This window comes from Ascaphus truei, chromosome 14 (assembly GCF_040206685.1).
Source record: "Ascaphus truei isolate aAscTru1 chromosome 14, aAscTru1.hap1, whole genome shotgun sequence".
Taxonomy (NCBI): domain Eukaryota; kingdom Metazoa; phylum Chordata; class Amphibia; order Anura; family Ascaphidae; genus Ascaphus; species Ascaphus truei.
Window position 1 is genome coordinate 6,331,589 of NC_134496.1, and position 22,297 is coordinate 6,353,885.

Here is a 22,297-nt window from a genome sequence, read left to right on the forward strand (position 1 = left end):
TTTTCCCCACACCTTTTTATTTTTGGGTGCCCAGTCCCGGGGCAATAAACCCAGGGGCCTCCTTGCCAACCTGCTCCTGGCATTGGCCAAGCTGGCCATATGTAAGACCAGGAAGCAGTGCTTGGAAGGGGAGGTCCCAATGAACATTGTGGGGATGTTCCGGGCACTGGTGCACTCCTGTATCCGGGCAGAGCATGCTCATACCGAGTCCACTGGGACGGTGTCAGAATTTGCCTCCCAGTGGGCATTAGATGGAGTGCTCTGCTCGGTGTCCCCTAACTTGGATTTATTTAAACTTACCTCCCTAATTTAGTGCACTTTGGATCACCAACGAGTAAGTTTGTTCCTCTGATTGGCCGGCTTCGTCGGCCAATCAGTTAAAACCGGTCGAAAATAGGCTGTTTTACAAAACAAAATGTACCAAAATAACACACCAGACACCATGGGCCATACTTAATAAGTAATGCTAAGCCCTATGGCACATTCATTTGAATGGGCTTTAAACTGCGATACAGCTTTGCACCGACTAACAATTCTAAGCCAATATACAAAATAGACCATAGTGTTCCCAACACACCAGTTAGGAACATCACTTAGTAACGTGATCTAATTCCAGTGACATGTTTAAGGGGTCTTGTATGGATAACTGATATATGTATATATTTATAGTTTTTACACAATAAGTATTTTTACATTTAAGTTAGACTTGGGAGGGGTTTTATTTCCTCTGGCCGCTCCCTTTGTGCGATGTCACTGTGTGTTCCACGTGTTTGTACAGCCAGAGCGCCCCCCCTCCACTCCCCCCTTACCAGCCATGCACACGTGATCGGTACTTACCAGCCATGCACACGTGATCGGTATTTACCAGCCATGCACACGTGATCGGTACTAACCAACCGTGCATGCGTGATCGGTACTTACCAGCCATGCATGCGTGATCGGTGCTTGCCGGCTGCGAATGCGCCACACGTGCATGTGCGGCCGGCAACATGACATCACACGGTGTTGTGTTGCCATGGCAGCGGAACAGAGCAGTGCATCGTTGGAGGGGGTAGCACCAGGTACCTATGGGCGCCACTTTTCTTAAATCCGACACTGCCCATTACCCGCTGGCCCTGTCACGCACACTACCACATGCCTGTGACCTTTTGTAACCATATGATGGCATTTTGGGACACACTTCCTGCAACCAGATGTGACAAATGGTTAATACTATGAGCAAACAAACACATATTGTACACATGCAGACGTAACCGCAAGCTGTGTACTTGGAGTCGCAGTTAGAACCGTGTTTACAATTTATTGATTTTCGAGTCACAGAAACGTTCTCTGTTAGTCTCTCTCCTTCTCTCTCCTCATCCATCCATAGCACAGTCTCTGCCGCGCGTTTCCTGCCGCGCACTAATTCTGCTTTTCTCACCTCCTTTCAGGCCTGTGGCGTGGACTTTGAAATTAAAGCTTTCTTTACCAACAACTTAGAAGATAGAATTCACAAAAAGTGAGCAGACCTGTGGCGACCCCCCGGCCTTTACTTCCTTGTCCCCCCCTCCCCCGCAATGTATGCAGGAATTGGGTTGCTAACATAAAATCTCTTCCTTTGGGGCCAGCAGATCTACATAACTAGGGCATATGTATCAGGGCTCAAGTGGAACAATTATCGGGTAAAATAACTGCACCATATGTATCAAAGAAAGAAATCCCATTGAAAGTAATAGGATTTTTTTCTTTGATGCATCTGGTCATTTTTTGCCCCAGATCTGCCCCACGTTTGTCCTGATTCCGAGGCTCCCGGTGATCTTGTTTATGATTATTTTTGGATTAGTTGCGGAACTACCATATGTGCAGCCTGTTCGGCAGCACTCGAGCCCACCATCCTCCCCGCGCCGGAACACTGCTCCAACACTTATTTTAGCAGCTGGAAAAGCGTTCCCTCGCTCCGCACCCCCTCCCCGGGCCCCAACAATGGTGTAGAGCCTGGCGGTGTTGGCAGCCAACCCAGGTTTTCCTAAAATGAAGTTGGGCCCCACCTGAGTCAGCCTCAACTCCCACAATCCCCGCCAGGATGCTCTCCCTCCAGCCCTGATGCCGATAATCGCTCGCCCGGTTGAGGGGAAATGGAAGTGGAGACGGCTTCTCTCAAGTCTCATCCAAGCCCCTAGGAAACAAGCATTTGCCCCCTCCGTACCTGGTACCACCATGTACTGCAAAGGGTAATAAGCCACCGAGAATTTACTTATTTTTTTTTGTGTTATCCTCAGAAACTCTGTCCGTCTGTTAATCCGCAAAATACAATACGCTCCGGACCAGCCCGGGCCCCGGCCTCGCGCGGAGACCTCTTGGCAGTTCTTTATGTCAGACAAACCTCTACACCTGACAGCCTCACTGACTAAAGAGGTAAGAGCAACGACACAGCAGCGTGAGGCTGAATTATTACAGCCCGGGGGGGGGGGAGGGGGTCTCCATAACGCTGAGTCTCTGGCAGCGAGAGGGTTAATAGGGGCAGTGCTCTGTGTGTACATGCAGTAATGCTTTTATTATAGGGTCTGTCCTTTAATATTAGAATATGTGCAGGCTGGTGTTTTTGTAAACAAAAGGGGTGTTGGAACTGGCTCCGGCCTCTGATGTATCAAAGAACGATATGTCATCAGCCTGTTAGCCATTATATAATAATAATAGCCCCATAAGAGCAGGATAGCCCATACCTGCTGGCCCTAGCCACACACACTACCACAAGCCTGTGACAACCTTTTGTAACCAAATGATGGCATCTTGGGACACACCTCCTGTACCAGTACCAGCGGTGACAAATGGTTAACACTATGAGCAAACAAACACATACACACACAGACGTAACCCCGAGATGTGTACTCAGAGCAGCAGGGAGAACCGGGTGTACAATTTCTCTGTAAGTCACAGAAACCTACACTGAATTATACAAATATGTTCCCATCTTTAACACAACTGGTCCTATCCAGCGTAATATTCTGCCAGAGTCCTTCCCCTTTAGCATCTGGCTCCAGTCTCTGATGTATCATACAGAACAATATGGTCTCATTCATATATTTAGCAGGTTATTTGTCCGATGATCCATTAGACCAATCATTGGATCTTTATTAGGATATCAGATTTAACATCTGTGTAGTATTCCTGGATCTCATTTCATCATGATAAATAAAGGAGTTTATATGTAAAATAACCCTTATTAGCACAGTAAGAAGTCTCAGACAGGTCCCCAAACCTGTATACTGTGTGATTAAGGGATATGGCAGGTTCGGGAGCCTGTCCGAGGCGCGTTCACATGGCGCGGAAGTGCCAGAGCTCCGGTGAATCGCGGGTGCCTCCGGATCCCTTGCTCGGTTTAGATACGCTCCCCTGATGTGTTGTTTCAGGTGTTTTATCACGGGGAACCGATTTCAGTGGCTGTAACTTTGACCAACAACTCGGAGAAAACGGTCAAGAAAGTATCCGCATCAGGTACGATCTGCTAGAGCGAGACGCAAGAGAAAGCGCCAATAAACTGTTCTGCATCCCTCACCCTCACACACAGTCTCGCACAATACTGACCGTGCTATGTGAATCTCGCCCGGTTTCTCTAAGCTCCCTCACTACACATAGCATACAAGTGAACGTCATCACACAGTGATACTGAGTGCGGCTGATCCCCACGCTCTCCCATTGTACATCTGTCTGTGATTTTCCTATTGTGACACTCACACTTTTTAAAATCTCTCATTGACCCTTATTCAGTATTATTCACACAGCCGTGTGAGTTTAGATCTTAGCTTTTTGCTATTCCCACTGCTGTCACGGCATATTTGGGCCTCTAGTGTGGGGTGTATTACATCTCCCCACCACTTCCCTCCCCCACATCCCTCCCTCCTCCCCCCATCCATGTTTGCAATTTGCAAGATTGCCTGTGTCAAAGGCTCATATCAGCCTGCGCGATAATAGAAGTTCATCTTTGTTTATTTTATTTTCTTGCGCTCCCCTATTTCCATTTCAGATATAGATATAGAATGCAAATATAAAATACAAATATGGATATCTAATGCAAATAATGAAAACTTCTATTACAAATAAATACTATTAAGTGTTAGACCCAGAGTGCAAGTCTACTGCCCACAGTCCCACTAGCAAATCCCGATGTCTGTGGGCCCCAATCTCGGGCTGAGCTTCCTCCTTCCGCAGCCAGTCTTGGGTTCTCCAGCGTTCCCAGATCAGCCGCTCACCTCTGCGGCTTAAAGGAAACCAAGACTTTGATGTATATCTAGTTTCACAGGGGAATAAAAAGCAACAAAGTCACTTACAATAAAATGGGGCTGAGCTCTTCTCTGCACTGGGTTTCATGGCATATTGAATAGGAGCCTCTGTCTGTGGATTCCGGGGCATATTTACTAAGTGATGCTACTCGATAGGGCAATGCTGAAAGACACCTAATAACTTGTTCACTTGAAGGGGCTGTAAGGTGTTTTACAAGGTCAAAAAGTGTCTTACGGAGTAGCACTGCTTAATAAATATAGCACTCCAGTCCATATTTACTAAATGGCGCAGAAACCACTTTATGGTCCAGTCAGGAGAATGAGCGGTACGTTATCTTCCAGCGCTGGAAGATGTCTTGTGGGATAGCATCGTTTAGTAAATGTGGCCCTTGGTCTCTCTCCCTGCAATTCACTCTCAAAATCTTGCTCTCCCATGAGCCTTCAGTCAATATGCTGTGAAGCCATCTTCAAATGAATGGAGCTACAATCTTCCCAAGCAAAGGGAAGACAGCGTATTTACTAAAAGCCAGTCTCTTATATGCAGTGCCTCCACGTGATAAAGGCCTATGTTTACTAAGTGGGGCTACACGCCGCAAGACATCTTCCGATCTTGGAAGATATGTTACAACAGGTGATGTGCGAGACGGGCACAAATGGATTCGCACATTAAGCGGGTTTCCCCCCCCCAAATTCAATTCCTTGCGAAACGTGTCACCACGTCCCAAAGGGCTAATAGTATCGCCAAATTAGTCTTAGATTTTGCCATCTCGCAAGCTTTTAGTGAGATATCGCCAGACAGTGAACATGGTGCCCCCCCGGATACTGTATATAGCCCCCCCCCCGGATACTGTATATAGCCCCCCGGATATATAGTCTCGGCATTAGGTGAATGTAATGATTTCAGAGAATTTAGTAAATTAGCGTATGACATGAAATCGCAATGCACATTGACTTAATGGTCGGCAAAACATGTCGGACCTGCAGGTCTTTCTGTGACTAAAAAAAGGGGCCCATTTTATAAGCCACTCACTGGCATAGGCCAGGAGACGCCCTCCAGCACTGGAATAGGCCAGGAGACGCCCTCCAGCACTGGAATAGGCCAGGAGACGCCCTCCAGCACTGGAATAGGCCAGGAGACGCCCTCCAGCACTGGAATAGGCCAGGAGACGCCCTCCAGCACTGGAATAGGCCAGGAGACGCCCTCCAGCACTTGAATAGGCCAAGAGACGCCCTCCAGCTCTGGAATAGGCCAGGAGACGCCCTCCAGCACTGGAATAGGCCAGGAGACGCCCTCCAGCACTGGAATAGGCCAAGAGACGCCCTCCAGCACTGGAATAGGCCAGGAGACGCCCTCCAGCACTTGAATAGGCCAAGAGACGCCCTCCAGCACTGGAATAGTCCAGGAGACGCCCCCAAGTTCTGGAATAGGCCAGGAGATGCCCTCCAGCACTGGAATAGGCCAGGAGATGCCCTCCAGCACTGGAATAGGCCAGGAGATGCCCTCCAGCACTGGAATAGGCCAGGAGACGCCCTCCAGCACTGGAATAGGCCAGGAGACGCCCTCCAGCACTGGAATAGGCCAGGAGACGCCCTCCAGCACTGGAATAGGCCAGGAGACGCCCTCCAGCACTGGAATAGGCCAGGAGACGCCCTCCAGCACTTGAATAGGCCAAGAGACGCCCTCCAGCTCTGGAATAGGCCAGGAGACGCCCTCCAGCACTGGAATAGGCCAGGAGACGCCCTCCAGCACTGGAATAGGCCAAGAGACGCCCTCCAGCACTGGAATAGGCCAGGAGACGCCCTCCAGCACTTGAATAGGCCAAGAGACGCCCTCCAGCACTGGAATAGTCCAGGAGACGCCCCCAAGTTCTGGAATAGGCCAGGAGATGCCCTCCAGCACTGGAATAGGCCAGGAGATGCCCTCCAGCACTGGAATAGGCCAGGAGATGCCCTCCAGCACTGGAATAGGCCAGGAGATGCCCTCCAGCACTGGAATAGGCCAGGAGATGCCCTCCAGCACTGGAATAGGCCAGGAGATGCCCTCCAGCACTGGAATAGGCCAGAAGACGCCCTCCAGCACTGGAATAGGCCTGGAAGTTGTTTTATAAGAGAAGCACAGCTTGGTAACTCTCAGCAAGTGCTTGTGATTTAGGCCCATGTTGGTTAAGCGGTCCCACTCCATAAGACACATTCCGATGATGATGTATGTCTCTTTCACTTAAATGCCATAAGGAGACTAATGGAATAGCACCGATTACTAGATATTGCCCTTTGTCTCTCACGGTCCTTTGCTGGTCCTCTCTTTCTTGCAGTGGAGCAGGTTTCTAATGTCGTCCTGTATTCAAGTGACTATTACACCAAGACTGTGGCTTTGGAGGAGTCTGAGTGAGTATCTCTTCTTACACAGGACAGAGGGTTAGGAATAGTGTAAGTGACAGAGGGAAGAGCTGGGATCAATGAGAGAGAGGGAGAGGAAAGTAAAGGGCAGTGAGTGGTATGGGGGGCAGCAGCTAAGACACCCAAACATTATATTAGACATGGAGTGCATGATGATGCTTGACATTGATCCATTTTCTTACCCTCTTCTCTCCCCAGGAATAGGGTACAGTCCAAGGGTTCTTACAATCATACCTTCACCCTGCTGCCTCTGCTGGCATATAACCGGGAGCAGCGTGAAATTGCACTCGATGGGAAGCTCAAACATGAAGACACCAACCTGGCATCTAGCACCCTGTGAGTGTGTGTAGTGGGATATACCCAGCACCCTGTGAGTGTGAGTGGGATATATACCCAGCACCCTGTGAGTGTGTGTGATTGGGATATATATCCAGCACCCTGTGAGTGTGTGTGAGTGGGATATATATCCAGCACCCTGTGAGTGTGTGTAGTGGGATATATACCCAGCACCCTGTGAGTGTGTGTGAGTGGGATATACCCAGCACCCTGTGAGTGTGAGTGGGATATATACCCAGCACCCTGTGAGTGTGTGTGATTGGGATATATACCCAGCACTATGTGAGTGTGTGTGAGTGGGATATATACCCAGCACCCTGTGAGTGTGTGTGATTGGGATATATATCCAGCACCCTGTGAGTGTGTGTGAGTGGGATATATATCCAGCACCCTGTGAGTGTGTGTAGTGGGATATATACCCAGCACCCTGTGAGTGTGTGTGAGTGGGATATACCCAGCACCCTGTGAGTGTGAGTGGGATATATACCCAGCACCCTGTGAGTGTGTGTGATTGGGATATATACCCAGCACTATGTGAGTGTGTGTGAGTGGGATATATACCCAGCACCCTGTGAGTGTGTTTGAGTGTGATATATACCAAGCACCCTGTAAGTGTGTGTATGTGTTTGGGATATATACCCAGCACAGTGTCTGTGTGTGTGAGTGGGATATATATCCAGCACCCTGTGAGTGTGTGTGAGATTGGGATATATACCCAGCACCCTGTGAGTGTGTGTGAGTGGGATATATACCCAGCACCCTGTGAGTGTGTGTGGGATATATACCCAGCACCCTGTGAGTGTGCGTGAGTGGGATATATACCCAGCACCCTGTGAGTGTGTGTGAGTGGGATATACCCAGCACCCTGTGAGTGTGTGAGATTGGGATATATACCCAGCACCCTGTGAGTGGGATATATACCCAGCACCCTGTGAGTGTGTGAGATTGGGATATATACCCAGCACCCTGTGAGTGGGGTATATACCCAGCACCCTGTGAGTGTGAGTGGGATATATACCTAGCACCATGTGAGTGTGTGTGAGTGGGATATACTCAGCACCCTGTGAGTGTGTGTGAGTGGGTTATATACCCAGAACCCTGTGAGTGTGTGAGAGTGGGATATAGCCAGCACCCTGTGAGTGTGTGTGAGTGGGATATATACCCAGCACCCTGTGAGTGTGAGTGGGATATATACCCAGCACCCTGTGAGTGTGAGTGGGATATATACCCAGCACCCTGTGAGTGCGTGTGAGTGGGATATATACCCAGCACCCTGTGAGTGTGTGAGTGGGATATACACCCAGCACCCTGTGAGTGTGCGTGAGTGGGATATATACCCAGCACCTTGTGAGTGTGTGCGTGGGATATATACCCAGCACCCTGTGAGTGTGAGTGGGGTATATACCCAGCACCCTGTGAGTGTGTGTAAGTTGGGATATATACCCAGCACCCTGTGAGTGAGTGTGAGTGGGATATATACCCAGCACCCTGTGAGTGAGTGTGAGTGGGATATATACCCAGCACCCTGTGAGTGTGTGTGAGTGGGATATATACCCAGCACCCTGTGAGTGTGTGTGAGTGGGATATATACCCAGCACCCTGTGAGTGTGTGTGAGTGGGATATATACCCAGCACCCTGTGAGTGTGTGTGAGTGGGATATATACCCAGCACCCTGTGAGTGTGTGTGAGTGGGATATATACCCAGCACCCTGTGAGTGTGTGTGAGTGGGATATATACCCAGCACCCTGTGAGTGTGTGAGTGGGATATATACCCAGCACCCTGTGAGTGTGAGTGGGATATATACCCAGCACCCTGTGAGTGTGTGAGTGGGATATATACCCAGCACCCTGTGAGTGTGTGAGTGGGATATATACCCAGCACCCTGTGAATGTGTGAGTGGGATATATACCCAGCACCCTGTGAGTGTGAGTGGGATATATACCAGCACCCTGTGAGTGTGAGTGGGATATATACCCAGCACCCTGTGAGTGTGTGTGAGTAGGATATATACCCAGCACCCTGTGAGTGTGTGTGAGTGGGATATATACCCAGCACCCTGTGAGTGTGTGTGAGTGGGATATATACCCAGCACCCTGTGAGTGTGAGTGTGATATATACCCAGCACCCTGTGAGTGTGAGTGTGATATATACCCAGCACCCTGTGAGTGTGTGTGAGTGGGATATATACCCAGCACCCTGTGAGTGTGAGTGGGATATATACCCAGTACCCGGTGCGTGTGTGTGAGTGGGATATATTTCCACCCCCCTTTACATGTATATGAATAGGATATTTACCCAGCACCCTTTGTGTGTATATGAATAGCATCCTGTGAGCTTCCTTTGTGTGGAAGGCACGCCTCACTTTGTGACTGTTTTGTCTCGGGACAGTCCTGTGCCATGTTAGAGGGAGGGGTGCAACATGTGAGTGGGAGTGTTTGAAAGGCCCCCAGCACTTTGTAAGAGGATAGGGCCAGTCACATGGGATCATTGTATACACACAGCCTATGTGCCAACTCTCACTGACTCTGCCTGAGCCGCACTGATCTGGAGCCAATCTCATTGAGTTTCACCCTCAGCATATCCCAAACTGCATGATAACTATGAGAATGGATCTGAATACAGCTCCCTGGGAGCCATTGCACGTGCACACGTCAGCATCATGTACTTCTTCCCACTCATGTCTCTCCCCCCACAGCCTGAAGGAGGGCACAGACCGCACTGTGATGGGAATTCTGGTGGATTACAAGATCAAAGTGAAAATCACTGTTTCTGGGTGAGTTTCTTATAGAGGGGCTGAGTTATAAGATCGGGCAGGGACAGTCCTGCATTTCATCCCCCCGTAGTACAGAGGTAGAGAGCGCCATTGTTCATTTAGGGTGGGATATTCTGCGCCATTGAGTCATATGGAAACTGTGATATTCTGAGTTAATACAGGATATGTTCTGTTCTCACTGGGAACAATGAAGCTGGCTTTGGCTACATCTATTGAACCAAAATATTTGAAGGAGCAGCTGCAATTAATTACATTGGGCAAATCTTGGTGTAGCATGATATTTTAGAGACTTTAAAAATGGGCAGCATGTCTTCATTCTGTGTGATCTGTTTATATTTTATTATATAGCATTGACAGTGTAGACAGCACCATCAGTCTCTGCCCAGAAGAGCTTACAATCTGGTCTTAGTGTCTATGGAACAAGGTCACTTGTCCAAGGTCAAAGGTAAAGCGGACACTGGGATTCCTACCAAGTTAACCCACTTCAATGGTAGGAAGTCACCCAAAATGTAATAGGAGGCCCAATGGATTAATACTTACTCGCCCACTTGTCTGATAGTGACAATATATAAGTGGCTCTGAAGCTTTAAACTCACCCACACAAGAAATAGATTGTGGTCACAGCCCCAAGCGAATGGAGGATCTGCCGATACAAGAAACATCAGACCTTCTGAGATTTAGGAGGAAAATAAGGGGCATGGCTTCATTTTTCCATTGACATGTTGGGTTGGGTTGAGAGAACTTTTATCATGGAGAAAGATTATGCCATTTTGAGCTAAAGCCTCCCTGATTATAGGGAGAGGGGTGCACTGCAGGTCCGGCAAAATTAGATGCCTTGGGTGGGGTGTGAGCAACTAGCAGGTGGTAGCTCATCCAGACACCATACCAGGGTGTGAGACAAAGGCCCACGATTTAGTGAATTTGGGCCAGAGAGAGCAAAATGCTATTCTGCTATGTGCCTCCTTGGTACAGAGCTGCTGCCTGGTTTAAAATTTTTCATGGTAATCAAATGTGTGTGTGCGGGGGGGGGGGGGGGGGGATTATTAATCTTTATCTAATGCCTTTTGGTGATGAGATTTAAACAAATAAATCTTTATTATATTTCTAATTTTTTTAATTTAATATATAAATAAAGATATACATGCTTAAGACTGTTTGACAGTCAGACCGTTTGCAATGTAATTATGAAGCCGTCATAAGGGAAACAGATAAAATGTAGAAATATATCAAGTATACTTTATATAAAAGTATAAAGTAGCTGATCTACTTCAATTCAATGTTCCTGGAGAAAACCAACACGTTTCCTTCTCACAAGATACAAATAAGTAAAGCAGTAACTTTAAAGGCGATTGAATCTTTCTAAGGAAGCTAATTATATTCAGAAGTTGTTTAAAAAAATGTTTTTGGACCTACAAGGTTGGACTGTCCCTTAAACGTAATAAATTGGCTTCTTTCCCCCTCTGTTTCTCTCTCTGTGCACAGGCTGTTGGGAGACCTGACTTCCAGGTAATGTACTTATCCTATAAGAACCGAAACCCACAAGTCCAACCACATGATCTAAACATATACAGTGGACACGCACATACATATTATACACACAATACAGTGTCATTTACATCATGATAAGATGTCCGTGTATGTTATTTTTATTCCACAGCGAGGTGTCCACAGAGCTTCCCTTCATTCTCATGCACCCCAAACCAGGTAACTGCCCCGTACCCTTTCTCTATCACACTGTGGCTGCAAGTCACCAAGCCCTGATGTGGGTGTCACACCCCGATCCGGCAGTAACTGCCACTGATTCTAATGGGACATATACCCACTGATATACATGGGACATATACCCACTGATATGAATGGAACATATACCCACTGATATGAATGGGAAATATACCCACTGATATGAATGGAACATATACCCACTGATATGAATGGAACATATACCCACTGATATGAATGGGACATATACCCACTGATATGAATGGGAAATATACCCACTGATATGAATGGGAAATATACCCACTGATATGAATGGGACATATACCCACTGATATGAATGGAACATATACCCACTGATATGAATGGGAAATATACCCACTGATATGAATGGAACATATACCCACTGATATGAATGGGAAATATACCCACTGATATGAATGGGACATATACCCACTGATATGAATGGGACATATACCCACTGGTATGAATGGGAAATATACCCACTGATATGAATGGAACATATACCCACTGATATGAATGGGACATATACCCACTGATATGAATGGGACATATACCCACTGGTATGAATGGGACATATACCCACTGGTATGAATGGGACATATACCCACTGATATGAATGGGACATATACCCACTGATATGAATGGGACATATACCCATTGATATGAATGGGACATATACCCACTGATATGAATGGGACATATACCCCACTGATATGAATGGGACATATACCCACTGATATGAATGGGACATATACCCACTGATATGAATGGGACATATACCCACTGATATGAATGGGACATATACCCACTGATATGAATGGGACATATACCCACTGATATGAATGGGATATATACCCACTGATATGAATGGGACATATACCCACTGATATGAATGGGACATATACCCCACTGATATGAATGGGACATATACCCACTGATATGAATGGGACATATACCCACTGATATGAATGGGACATATACCCACTGATATGAATGAGAAATATACCCACTGATATGAATGGAACATATACCCCACTGATATGAATGGAACATATACCCACTGATATGAATGGGACATATACCCACTGATATGAATGGGACATATACCCACTGATATGAATGGGATATATACCCACTGATATGAATGGGACATATACCCACTGATATGAATGGGACATATACCCACTAATATGAATGGGACATATACCCCACTGATATGAATGGGACATATACCCACTGATATGAATGGAACATATACCCACTGATATGAATGGGACATATACCCACTAATATGAATGGGACATATACCCACTGATATGAATGGAACATATACCCACTGATATGAATGGAACATATACCCACTGATATGAATGGGACATATACCCACTAATATGAATGGGACATATACCCACTGATATGAATGGGACATATACCCACTAATATGAATGGGACATATACCCCACTGATATGAATGGGACATATACCCACTGATATGAATGGGACATATACCCACTGATATGAATGGGACATATACCCACTGATATGAATGGGACATATACCCCACTGATATGAATGGGACATATACCCCACTGATATGAATGGGACATATACCCACTAATATGAATGGGACATATACCCACTGATATGAATGGGACATATACCCACTGATATGAATGGGACATATACCCACTGATATGAATGAGAAATATACCCACTGATATGAATGGGACATATACCCACTGATATGAATGGGACATATACCCACTGATATGAATGAGAAATATACCCACTGATATGAATGGGACATATACCCACTGATATGAATGGGACATATACCCACTGATATGAATGGGACATATACCCACTGATATGAATGAGAAATATACCCACTGATATGAATGGGACATATACCCACTGATATGAATGGGAAATATACCCACTGATATGAATGGGACATATACCCACTGATATGAATGGGACATATACCCACTGATATGAATGGGACATATACCCACTGATATGAATGGGACATATACCCACTGATATGAATGAGAAATATACCCACTGATATGAATGGGACATATACCCACTAATATGAATGGGATATGGTGTCGCGGGTTTAATGAATCCTGGCTTTTGTTTTACTTAAGAAAGTTGCGGCGCAGCGGGATACATATCATGTGGAGAGATTTGCTCCATGTTGAGGGAGCAAGCATCGTTACTTTGCACCGGCTCAGTGTGTATGAAACTCGCTGTTTGAGATTCCTACTTCTGAGCAGAAGAAAGTAACGCAGCTATGCTCCATTAGGCCTCGGACATAGTGCCGGCGCGCGAGCCTGCGACCAAAACCGTGACGTCACGCGCGCCTGTACTTACCGAGATTCATGGCCTACATGTTTGCGCGATGGGGGGTGTGCCGGGGGCGCGGCAGTGACGTCACAGAGCTGGTTCGCCTTCATTAGGCAACTGCTCCCGTGACCCTGACGTCGCACGGGAAATGCAAACTTGGTTGTCGCTCCAAACTCCGGTTGCCCCGTTGCGCTTGTGCACGCGCGCACTATATGCAAACATATTGGCGTCCTACTGTTTGTTTTCTACGCTCGCGCCGTCTCCTGCACTATGGACGCAGCCTTATATTGTGGCTTTCATACATCACTTACTATTGCTCTAAGGAACTCCTCCCCGTCTTCTCCAAAAGCGCTCCCCAAATCGCAGAGCGCAGACACCGGTGCGAAGCGCCTCGCTACATTGAAGCACAGTGATGCAGAATGAAAGTGGTGCCATTTGGAGCAAAGCTCGATATCCCCTCAGTCTCCAGACAAGCTCGCACACTCACACAAGTACTGATTGTTTGTACATATGAAACAACTGCTATTTATTTATCTCCTTTGCTGCTTCCCTGTATGATTACAGTTAAAGAAAGGTAAGAAATATTATAATCTAACTAGGGGGGGCGGGTGACGGGGCACTGCTGAGGGGGGGGGGCACTGTGTCAGGCTACAGCTGGGGGGATTACACTGACAGGGCACTGCTGGGGGGCGGGGGCACTGTGACATGGCGCTATATCTCTACTATGATACCCCTGCTGGAGAGCAGTTCAATGCGCGCACTACCCTTTTTCTGAAATAGATTACACTTGACAGGGCAGTTATGTTGAAGCTCACACACTCTTCTGTCCGCCCCCTTGTTGTCACAGCGAGGAGGACGACATGGTATTTGAAGAATTCGCTCGCGACCAGCTCAAGGATGAACTGCATCAGGAGGACAAGGAGGATGAGGATGATGATGAGAAGTGAGCCAGTGGAATTAAACCCCCTCTCTCAGCCATTACATAGACTACCATGCTAGGCAACACCATGTCTACATGGAATCCGCCTGATGAGAGACAAGGGGGGCTGGGATACATTTGGGTCATTATTAGGGTAGTTTTAGAAGGAAAGGGTTGAGGGAGGAAAGAACCATATAGGAGATGTGATAAGAATACTATTGAGCCTTTGAGGACCCATCAGTACAACAATTGTACCATATGCGGACACACACACACACACACACATATATATATATATTACAGTTGTATAGTAGTTTGCACTGACGGTTTCCCAAAAGAAGCAGATGCTTGTCCCATAAACCAAGTATAAACATGCAGTTACCTGGGGGATCCTGATGACAAAGACAGCACATCATAACTGCATGTATACTGTGTGTATGTGTGTGTGTATATATATATATATATATATATATATATATATATATATATATATATATATATATATATATATATAAAACATATAATACGTTAATTTCATATAGTGCTTTTCTCAATGGGACTCAAAGTGCTTCACAATTACAGTATAATATGTGGTCCACAGGACATGATTTTTACAGACACTATATATATATATATATATATCAAACAACAGGGAGATAAGCTGCGCCTCTAAGGAACATATACAATAAAATATATGTGCTATAACGATATGATGTAAATGTCTTAATTACATAAGCAAAACATATATACACATATAATAATAATGTGGACCTATAATGATATCAGGCACACAGAAACATGAACAATAAAATATTATAATATAAAAAGCAAAAAAGGATAAACCAGTCCTCGAATAGTCCAATGAAAAGTATAGGTGCTGGTATGCAGGGTCTCCGGCAGCTCTCAGTATGGACCAACCATGTCCACAGGGTATCTAAAAAGAAAAAAAGAGGAGAGAGCGCACGCCCATAGCGTATAAAAGTTTTAATGAAGGGGGGAGGGGGAGAGAGGGGAGTAAAAAACGCACTTACAAAAAATGCATTAAAATCAAGCATATGTGATATACATAATCACCACCATCCGGTTTAGCTGAGACTCTTGGGGCACTCCTAAGCTCCGTTGATAAGGGGCAACGTCACTGCAGGTTCCAGGGCTGGTAGCACCATCCGGTCAAACTGCAGGCTTCAGGGGCCTCCGTTGGTAATGGAACACCGTCCCAGCAGATTCACAAAGCAGGTAAGCTATGAAAATGTCCAAGAAAGAGGTCCCGTGTAATGCTGCCTCTAGCACTCGTGCCTGGATCAATACGCTCCAGCGCTTGGTGTGGACTCCAATGTCTCTGCGTCTGACGTCACGACGCTCCCTGACGCGTTTCGTCAGTCACGGCTAACTTTCTCAATATATATATATATATACATACACACACACACACACTATACATGCAGTTATGATGTGCTGACTCTTTGTCATCAGGATCCCCCAGGTAACTGCATGTTTATACTTCGTTTATGGGACAAGCATCTGCTTCTTTTGGGAAACCGTCAGTGCAAACTACTATACAACTGTGTATATATATATGTGTGTGTGTGTGTCAGTTGTATAGTATACCACCACTATATAAAACTTTTAAGTAACCTTCCTCTTTTTTCTAATAATATTTGCGGCTCAGATTAAAAATGGCCCCCATTGAGGACTGTCTGATCAGTGCTCTATTTTGCTGTCCAAAGTGCTGAAACCGTGGACTCTCATACTACACAGGGGCGTGAAATCAGTTTGTATTTATATATCACTTCGTGTTCTGGAATTAGGCTTTTAGGATTTGAAATATATTTTAATGATTAAACAGACTGAAATAAATGACAGAGAATGTGTTACATGAGTAAGTGCTTTCATTGGACTGCAGCTTGAACATCTCCCTAAGTGTAGATGGGACTTTAAAGGCGGTGCTGGCTATATCTCCTCCTTAACCATTACAAATAGACATGTGATTAACCTCTTTGATGCCAGAGGTGTATGCAATGTATTGCAAAGCAAGCGTTTTCAGCGAGGCACAGGGTGGAAGCATATTTTAGAGACAGAGAAGGGCAGACTCAGGGGAAATGTGGAAAAATCTTCACTGAAAGAGTGGTGGTTTCATGGAATAGCCTTCCAGCAGAGGTGATTAAGGGTAAGGGATTTAAAAAAACTTGGGATTGCCGATAAACCGCAATGTCTGATTATGTGACCCGAGAGGTTCTTATCTGCCGTCAATGTGTATGTGTCTAACCTGCCGGTGGCTGCGGTTAAGCATCAAGCTGTGGGCCGGCCAAATAAATATATTTCTGTTTAAAAGAACGTGCACCTCACGTAACACAAACATACATTTGCAAGGAAGACTCACAAACCCACACAATGGGAAATACAGGGTTACATATTTGCATAGAGAAGATACTCAGCGAAATCACTTTAAATAATAATAGAAACAGGTACATACAGTACATATATTTTAATATATTAATGCCTACCCTTTACAAATATTCTCCGTTTAAACAATTAGGACAGAACGAAGAGACAGATGAGGTCTGAAACAATGCACACACCCAATACATGCAAACAACCCCCCCCCCCCAACACTACCACCACAACACACAATGTGTGATAAGACATCGAACAGACATTTGCAGCTTAGATACATCGACGACGTTTGCGGTCATCCTGGAACTGATGTCAGCAGACTTCTGGTCCTCGAGATAGACAGTGTCCAGGTAATGGTATGCAATGGCATCATCACACAGTCATGCAATGGCATCTACCAGGCACCTAGAAGAACGTACGCAAATTAGTCAAAGCGCCATTTAATGTAAGAGGGAGGGAGTGGCTCAGTGAGTAAAGACTGGCACTGAGTTTGAAGCAGGGGAACCTGGTTCAATTCCCAGTGTCGGCTCCTTGTGACCTTGGGCAAGTCACTTTATCTCCCTGTGCCTCAGGCACCAAAAATATAGATTGTAAGCTCCGCGGGGCAGGGTCTGTGCCTGCAAAATGTCTCTGTAAAGCGCTACGTAAAACTAGCAGCTCTATACAAGAACATGCTGTTATTATTATTATTATTATTAATCATAAATAGCAAATGGACCACATGGTCAGAATTATAGGTGAAGAAGTTCTTAATTCTGTACCATTTCCCCATGCTTAAGATGCCTGAAAATGGTCTCCTTGGTCACAGAGTTGCAATGATTACAGGCCAAATGCGGGAACATGACACATTTTCTTTTAGTTAAAAAAGTCTGACTCAACAGGGACCTGTCAGCCTGTCGAGTTTCTGCCTCCGCTCTAGGAGAACAGTAGAAGAGAGGTGGAAATGGGGGGAAGGAGGAAAAAATGGGGGGAAAGAGGAGAAAATGGGGGAGGGAGGAAGGGGGAAATGGTGGGGGGAGGGAAATGGGGAGATATATGAATTATCCAATTGGTGATTTTTTGTATATTTACAAGCGAGACATTATACAAGGGAGGATTTAACAACAGTGGAAAGGGACAATCCATCGGAAGATGTTCTCCAGGCGACGAACATTGGGAAAGTATATCAAATATCCACACTGGCTAAAAAAAAAGCACTCAATTATGACAGTAACACAGCAGCAGCTGGCAGATTGCCCGGATATGGACATGAACGACATCCTGAATCAATTTGAGAGATCCCTTAAACTCGTTTCCTCCTCTACATACCAAGAAATGCACTACAACTGCTTACAGAGGACATACACCACCTCCAAATTTAGACTATGGGCTCAGATAGCTCCAAATAGTAACTGCCCCAAATGTGTGGCACCGGAGGCAGATCTGTTACATTGTCTATGGAGCTGCCCCATGATCCAGAATATGAAAGCATCAATAAAGAAATACAAGTTGAGGGTTAAATCACAGAATTCAAGTGAGTTTATTGGTGTACAGGTGCACACAGGAGACAGCTTATAAACAAAGCTCTCTGACAGGTACTGTATATGGCCTAAAAACAAAAAGAGAAAACAGCGCAAAACCTCATAGTGTAGTATATATAAATTATATTTAATTCATTCAGCAGGTAAGTATTGCACGTACATCATTCAAATAGATAATAGGCATGACATTTTAGGGACATGTTACCACAACAGCTAGCAGCATGGGATCACTTCGAATTCGGCTGGGCTGGAAGGTCAAAGCCCCTTTTCTTTCACTGGGTGTTCTTTGGGGTTCCTCCACCTTTGAAAGATGCTCGTCTCACTGAGTATGGGAACCGCAGTGCTGCCGGTGCGAGGCGATGTCTACTCCACGCTGGTTCTGTGCCGGGCTTCCCGGTGCGCGCTGATGACGTCACTCGGGCAGTCCCGTCTTCTATGGGCTAGACCGCTGCAGTGTCCACAGACTGTCACAAGTAGTGTACAGTAACAGTATTGAGTCCTCACTGAATGAAGTACAAGCTGGAACGCGCCCTCTTCCTACGCGTTTCGTAAATCAATTACTTCGTCAGGGAATAATGGAGGTTCACTTTGGGCATTTCTTATATTCAACGTTTGCTTGCTATTGGCTCTCAGAAAATTGGACAGCCCCTTGCTACAATTCATTTCAGCTGTTCCACAATACAGTGCATAACAATTTAATTAACAACATTACTACTAAAATAATATAGCTCTAAATGGATCTCTAAAAATATAAAAATAAAGAGAAGAAGAAAGTGATTAGTGCACGCACGTTGTCAATTATTGGGATCGCCACATTGAGTGAGCTAGTAGACAGAAAGAATAAGGTTATTAACTCTAAATGGGAATGGTATCCGGAGATATGAATATATTGTGTGTGCTATACTTATATTCTATTAATTTCTCCGACAAAGGACACAGTAGGAGATACCTATGGTGGTCTACATCTATGGAGTATATGGAGATACACATGCATCAATATGGGATTATTCAGATTTGATTTTTTATTAAAAAAACATTTAAAAAAGCACTCTGATTTTAATATCATTTAAATAATAAATACCTTAAAAATATTAAAAAAGCTTTTATATAAAAAAAAACATGTTCCTAAAGTCATTCTACATCATAATAGATGGAAAATGTATCCAAAAATCTCTAAGATTTTTAAGGTCATTGTTTCTACCTAATTAATGATTAATATTAAACGTGGGGAACGACCAAAATCTACACACTGATACATCTAAATCAGGGTTTCCCAAACTTTTTTTTCCGTGACCCGGTTATTTTTGAACTTCTCCTTCGTGACCCACTAAAAAAATTATCGCCTATAAGGCCTGCACAGACACACACACAGCCACTGATACACACACACACAGCCACTGATACACACACACACAGCCACTGATACACACGCAGCCACTGACACACGCAGCCACTGACACACGCAGCCACTGACACACACACGCAGCCACACAGAGACACTGCTACACACACACACAGACACTGCTACACACACACACACTGATACACAGACACTGATACACAGACACTGATACACACACACACACACACACACTGATATATATACACACACACACACAGACACTGATACAGATACACACACACAGCCACTGATACACACACACTCTGATACACACACACAGACACTGATACAGATACACACACACACAGCCCCTGATACACACACACACTCGCTCTCCCCTATACATACACAGACACAAACAGTGAATTACAGGCAATGACGGATGTGAGTGACTGGAGGGGGGGTCGGCAGGGACTGGGTGGGTGGGAGGAGGGGGGGACTGGGTGGGTGGGAGGAGGGGGGGGACTGGGTGGGTGGGAGGAGGGGGGGGACTGGGTGGGTGGGAGGAGGGGGGGGACTGGGTGGGTGGGAGGAGGGGGGGACTGGGTGGGTGGGAGGGGGGGACTGGGTGGGTGGGGGGGGGGGTACTGGGTGGGAGGGGAGAAGGGGGTCTGGGGGGGAGGGGGGACTGGGACTGGGGGGGACTGGGTGGGTGGAAGGGGGACTGGGACTGGGTGGGTGGGAGGGGGGACTGGGACTGGGTGGGAGGGGGAGGGGGGACTGGGTGGGGGGGATGGGGGACTGGGAGGGGGAGGGGGGGAGGGGGGACTGGGACACTTGGGTGGGAGGCAGTGACTGGGTGGGTGTGTGGGAGACGGTGGGTGAGTGACTGGGTGGGTGGGAGACGGTGGGTGGGTGACAGTGACTGGGTGGGTGACAGTGACTGGGTGGGTGACAGTGACTTGACAGTGACTGGGTGGGTGACAGTGACTGGGTGGGTGGGTGACAGTGACTGGGTGGGTGACAGTGGGTGGGTGGGTGACAGTGGGTGACAGTGACTGGGTGGGTGACAGTGACTGGGTGGGTGACAGTGACTGGGTGACAGTGACTGGGTGGGTGGGTGACAGTGACTGGGTGGGTGACAGTGACTGGGTGGGTGACAGTGACTGGGTGGGTGGGTGACAGTGACTGGGTGACAGTGACTGGGTGGGTGGGTGACAGTGACTGGGTGGGTGACAGTGACTGGGTGGGTGACAGTGACTGGGTGGGTGGGTGACAGTGACTGGGTGACAGTGACTGGGTGGGTGGGTGACAGTGACTGGGTGGGTGACAGTGACTGGTGGGTGGGTGACAGTGACTGGGTGGGCGACAGTGACTGGGTGGGTGACAGTGACTGGGTGGGTGACAGTGACTGGGTGGGGTGACTTACCTTGAGGCCGGACGCTTTCCCCTGCTGAACCCGATATCCCCTGCTGCCCGGGATGGGAGGTGGGCTTGGGGGCACGGGAGGGGGTGGCACGGGAGGTGGGCTCGGGAGGGGGTGCCACGGGAGGTGGGCTCGGGAGGGGGTGCCACGGGAGGTGAGCTCTGGAAGTGGGTCGCGGGAGGAAGCGGGCCGCAGAGGAGCTAGTACTTCCTCCTCCGTCCCACGTTGGGAGCGGGGGGGAGGAAGGGAGCGGTCCCTGCTTGCCCTGCGCATGCGCGCGGGACCGCGGGGGGAATCGCTGCTATTTTTTTTAACTCGGGCGGGGGGGGGGGGGGGGGCTGGGAGGAGACACCGCGCGGCCAGCCTCGCTGCGACCCGGCAATTTTGGTGCCGTGGCCCGGTGCCGGGTCGCAACCCACCATTTGGGAAACGCTGATCTAAATATAAATCAAAACCCAATCAACGAGTGATGAATAATAGAGTGACCAGACGTCTATCTCTTCATTTAGACCTAGCTGCGACAGGGTCTGCAATTTATAAATCCATAAACTTTCTTGCTTGGATAGCATTTTTTCTCTGTCACCGCCACGTCTACCCAAGGAGACAGTTTGAATACCAACATATTGAAGAAGTGTGGAAACACAGTTATGTTTATTCTTAAAATGTCTAGACACGCTGTGTATTTCTAAACCAAGTCTGATGTTCCTTGCGTGTTCAAGTATTCTAACCTTAAGACATCTCTTTGTGCGTCCAACACATTGGTATCCACATGGGCATTGTAAAAGATATACTACGTGTGTAGTTTTGCAGGATAAACAGTCTTTGATTAAAAATTTCTC

At 46.7% G+C, this 22,297-nt stretch overlaps 1 protein-coding gene across 3 annotated transcripts in view; it reads left to right on the forward strand.

Moving 5' to 3' along the window:
- The window catches only part of SAG (S-antigen visual arrestin), a 30,712-nt gene extending 14,065 nt beyond the window's left edge, over positions 1 to 16,647 (forward strand). For 2 of the 3 annotated variants that reach the window (XM_075569604.1, XM_075569605.1), the window contains exons 7-14: positions 1,431 to 1,498; positions 2,259 to 2,394; positions 3,390 to 3,474; positions 6,572 to 6,644; positions 6,855 to 6,992; positions 9,691 to 9,768; positions 11,251 to 11,274; positions 11,426 to 11,609. In XM_075569604.1, the coding sequence (XP_075425719.1) occupies positions 1,431 to 1,498; positions 2,259 to 2,394; positions 3,390 to 3,474; positions 6,572 to 6,644; positions 6,855 to 6,992; positions 9,691 to 9,768; positions 11,251 to 11,274; positions 11,426 to 11,594 (771 nt within the window). In that variant the 3' untranslated portion in view covers positions 11,595 to 11,609. Of the gene's footprint in view, positions 1 to 1,430; positions 1,499 to 2,258; positions 2,395 to 3,389; positions 3,475 to 6,571; positions 6,645 to 6,854; positions 6,993 to 9,690; positions 9,769 to 11,250; positions 11,275 to 11,425; positions 11,610 to 14,484; positions 14,498 to 14,704 lie in introns of those variants that run through there. The other variant, XM_075569606.1, reaches the window with a different exon arrangement.
- The last annotated feature ends 5,650 nt before the right edge of the window (positions 16,648 to 22,297 follow it).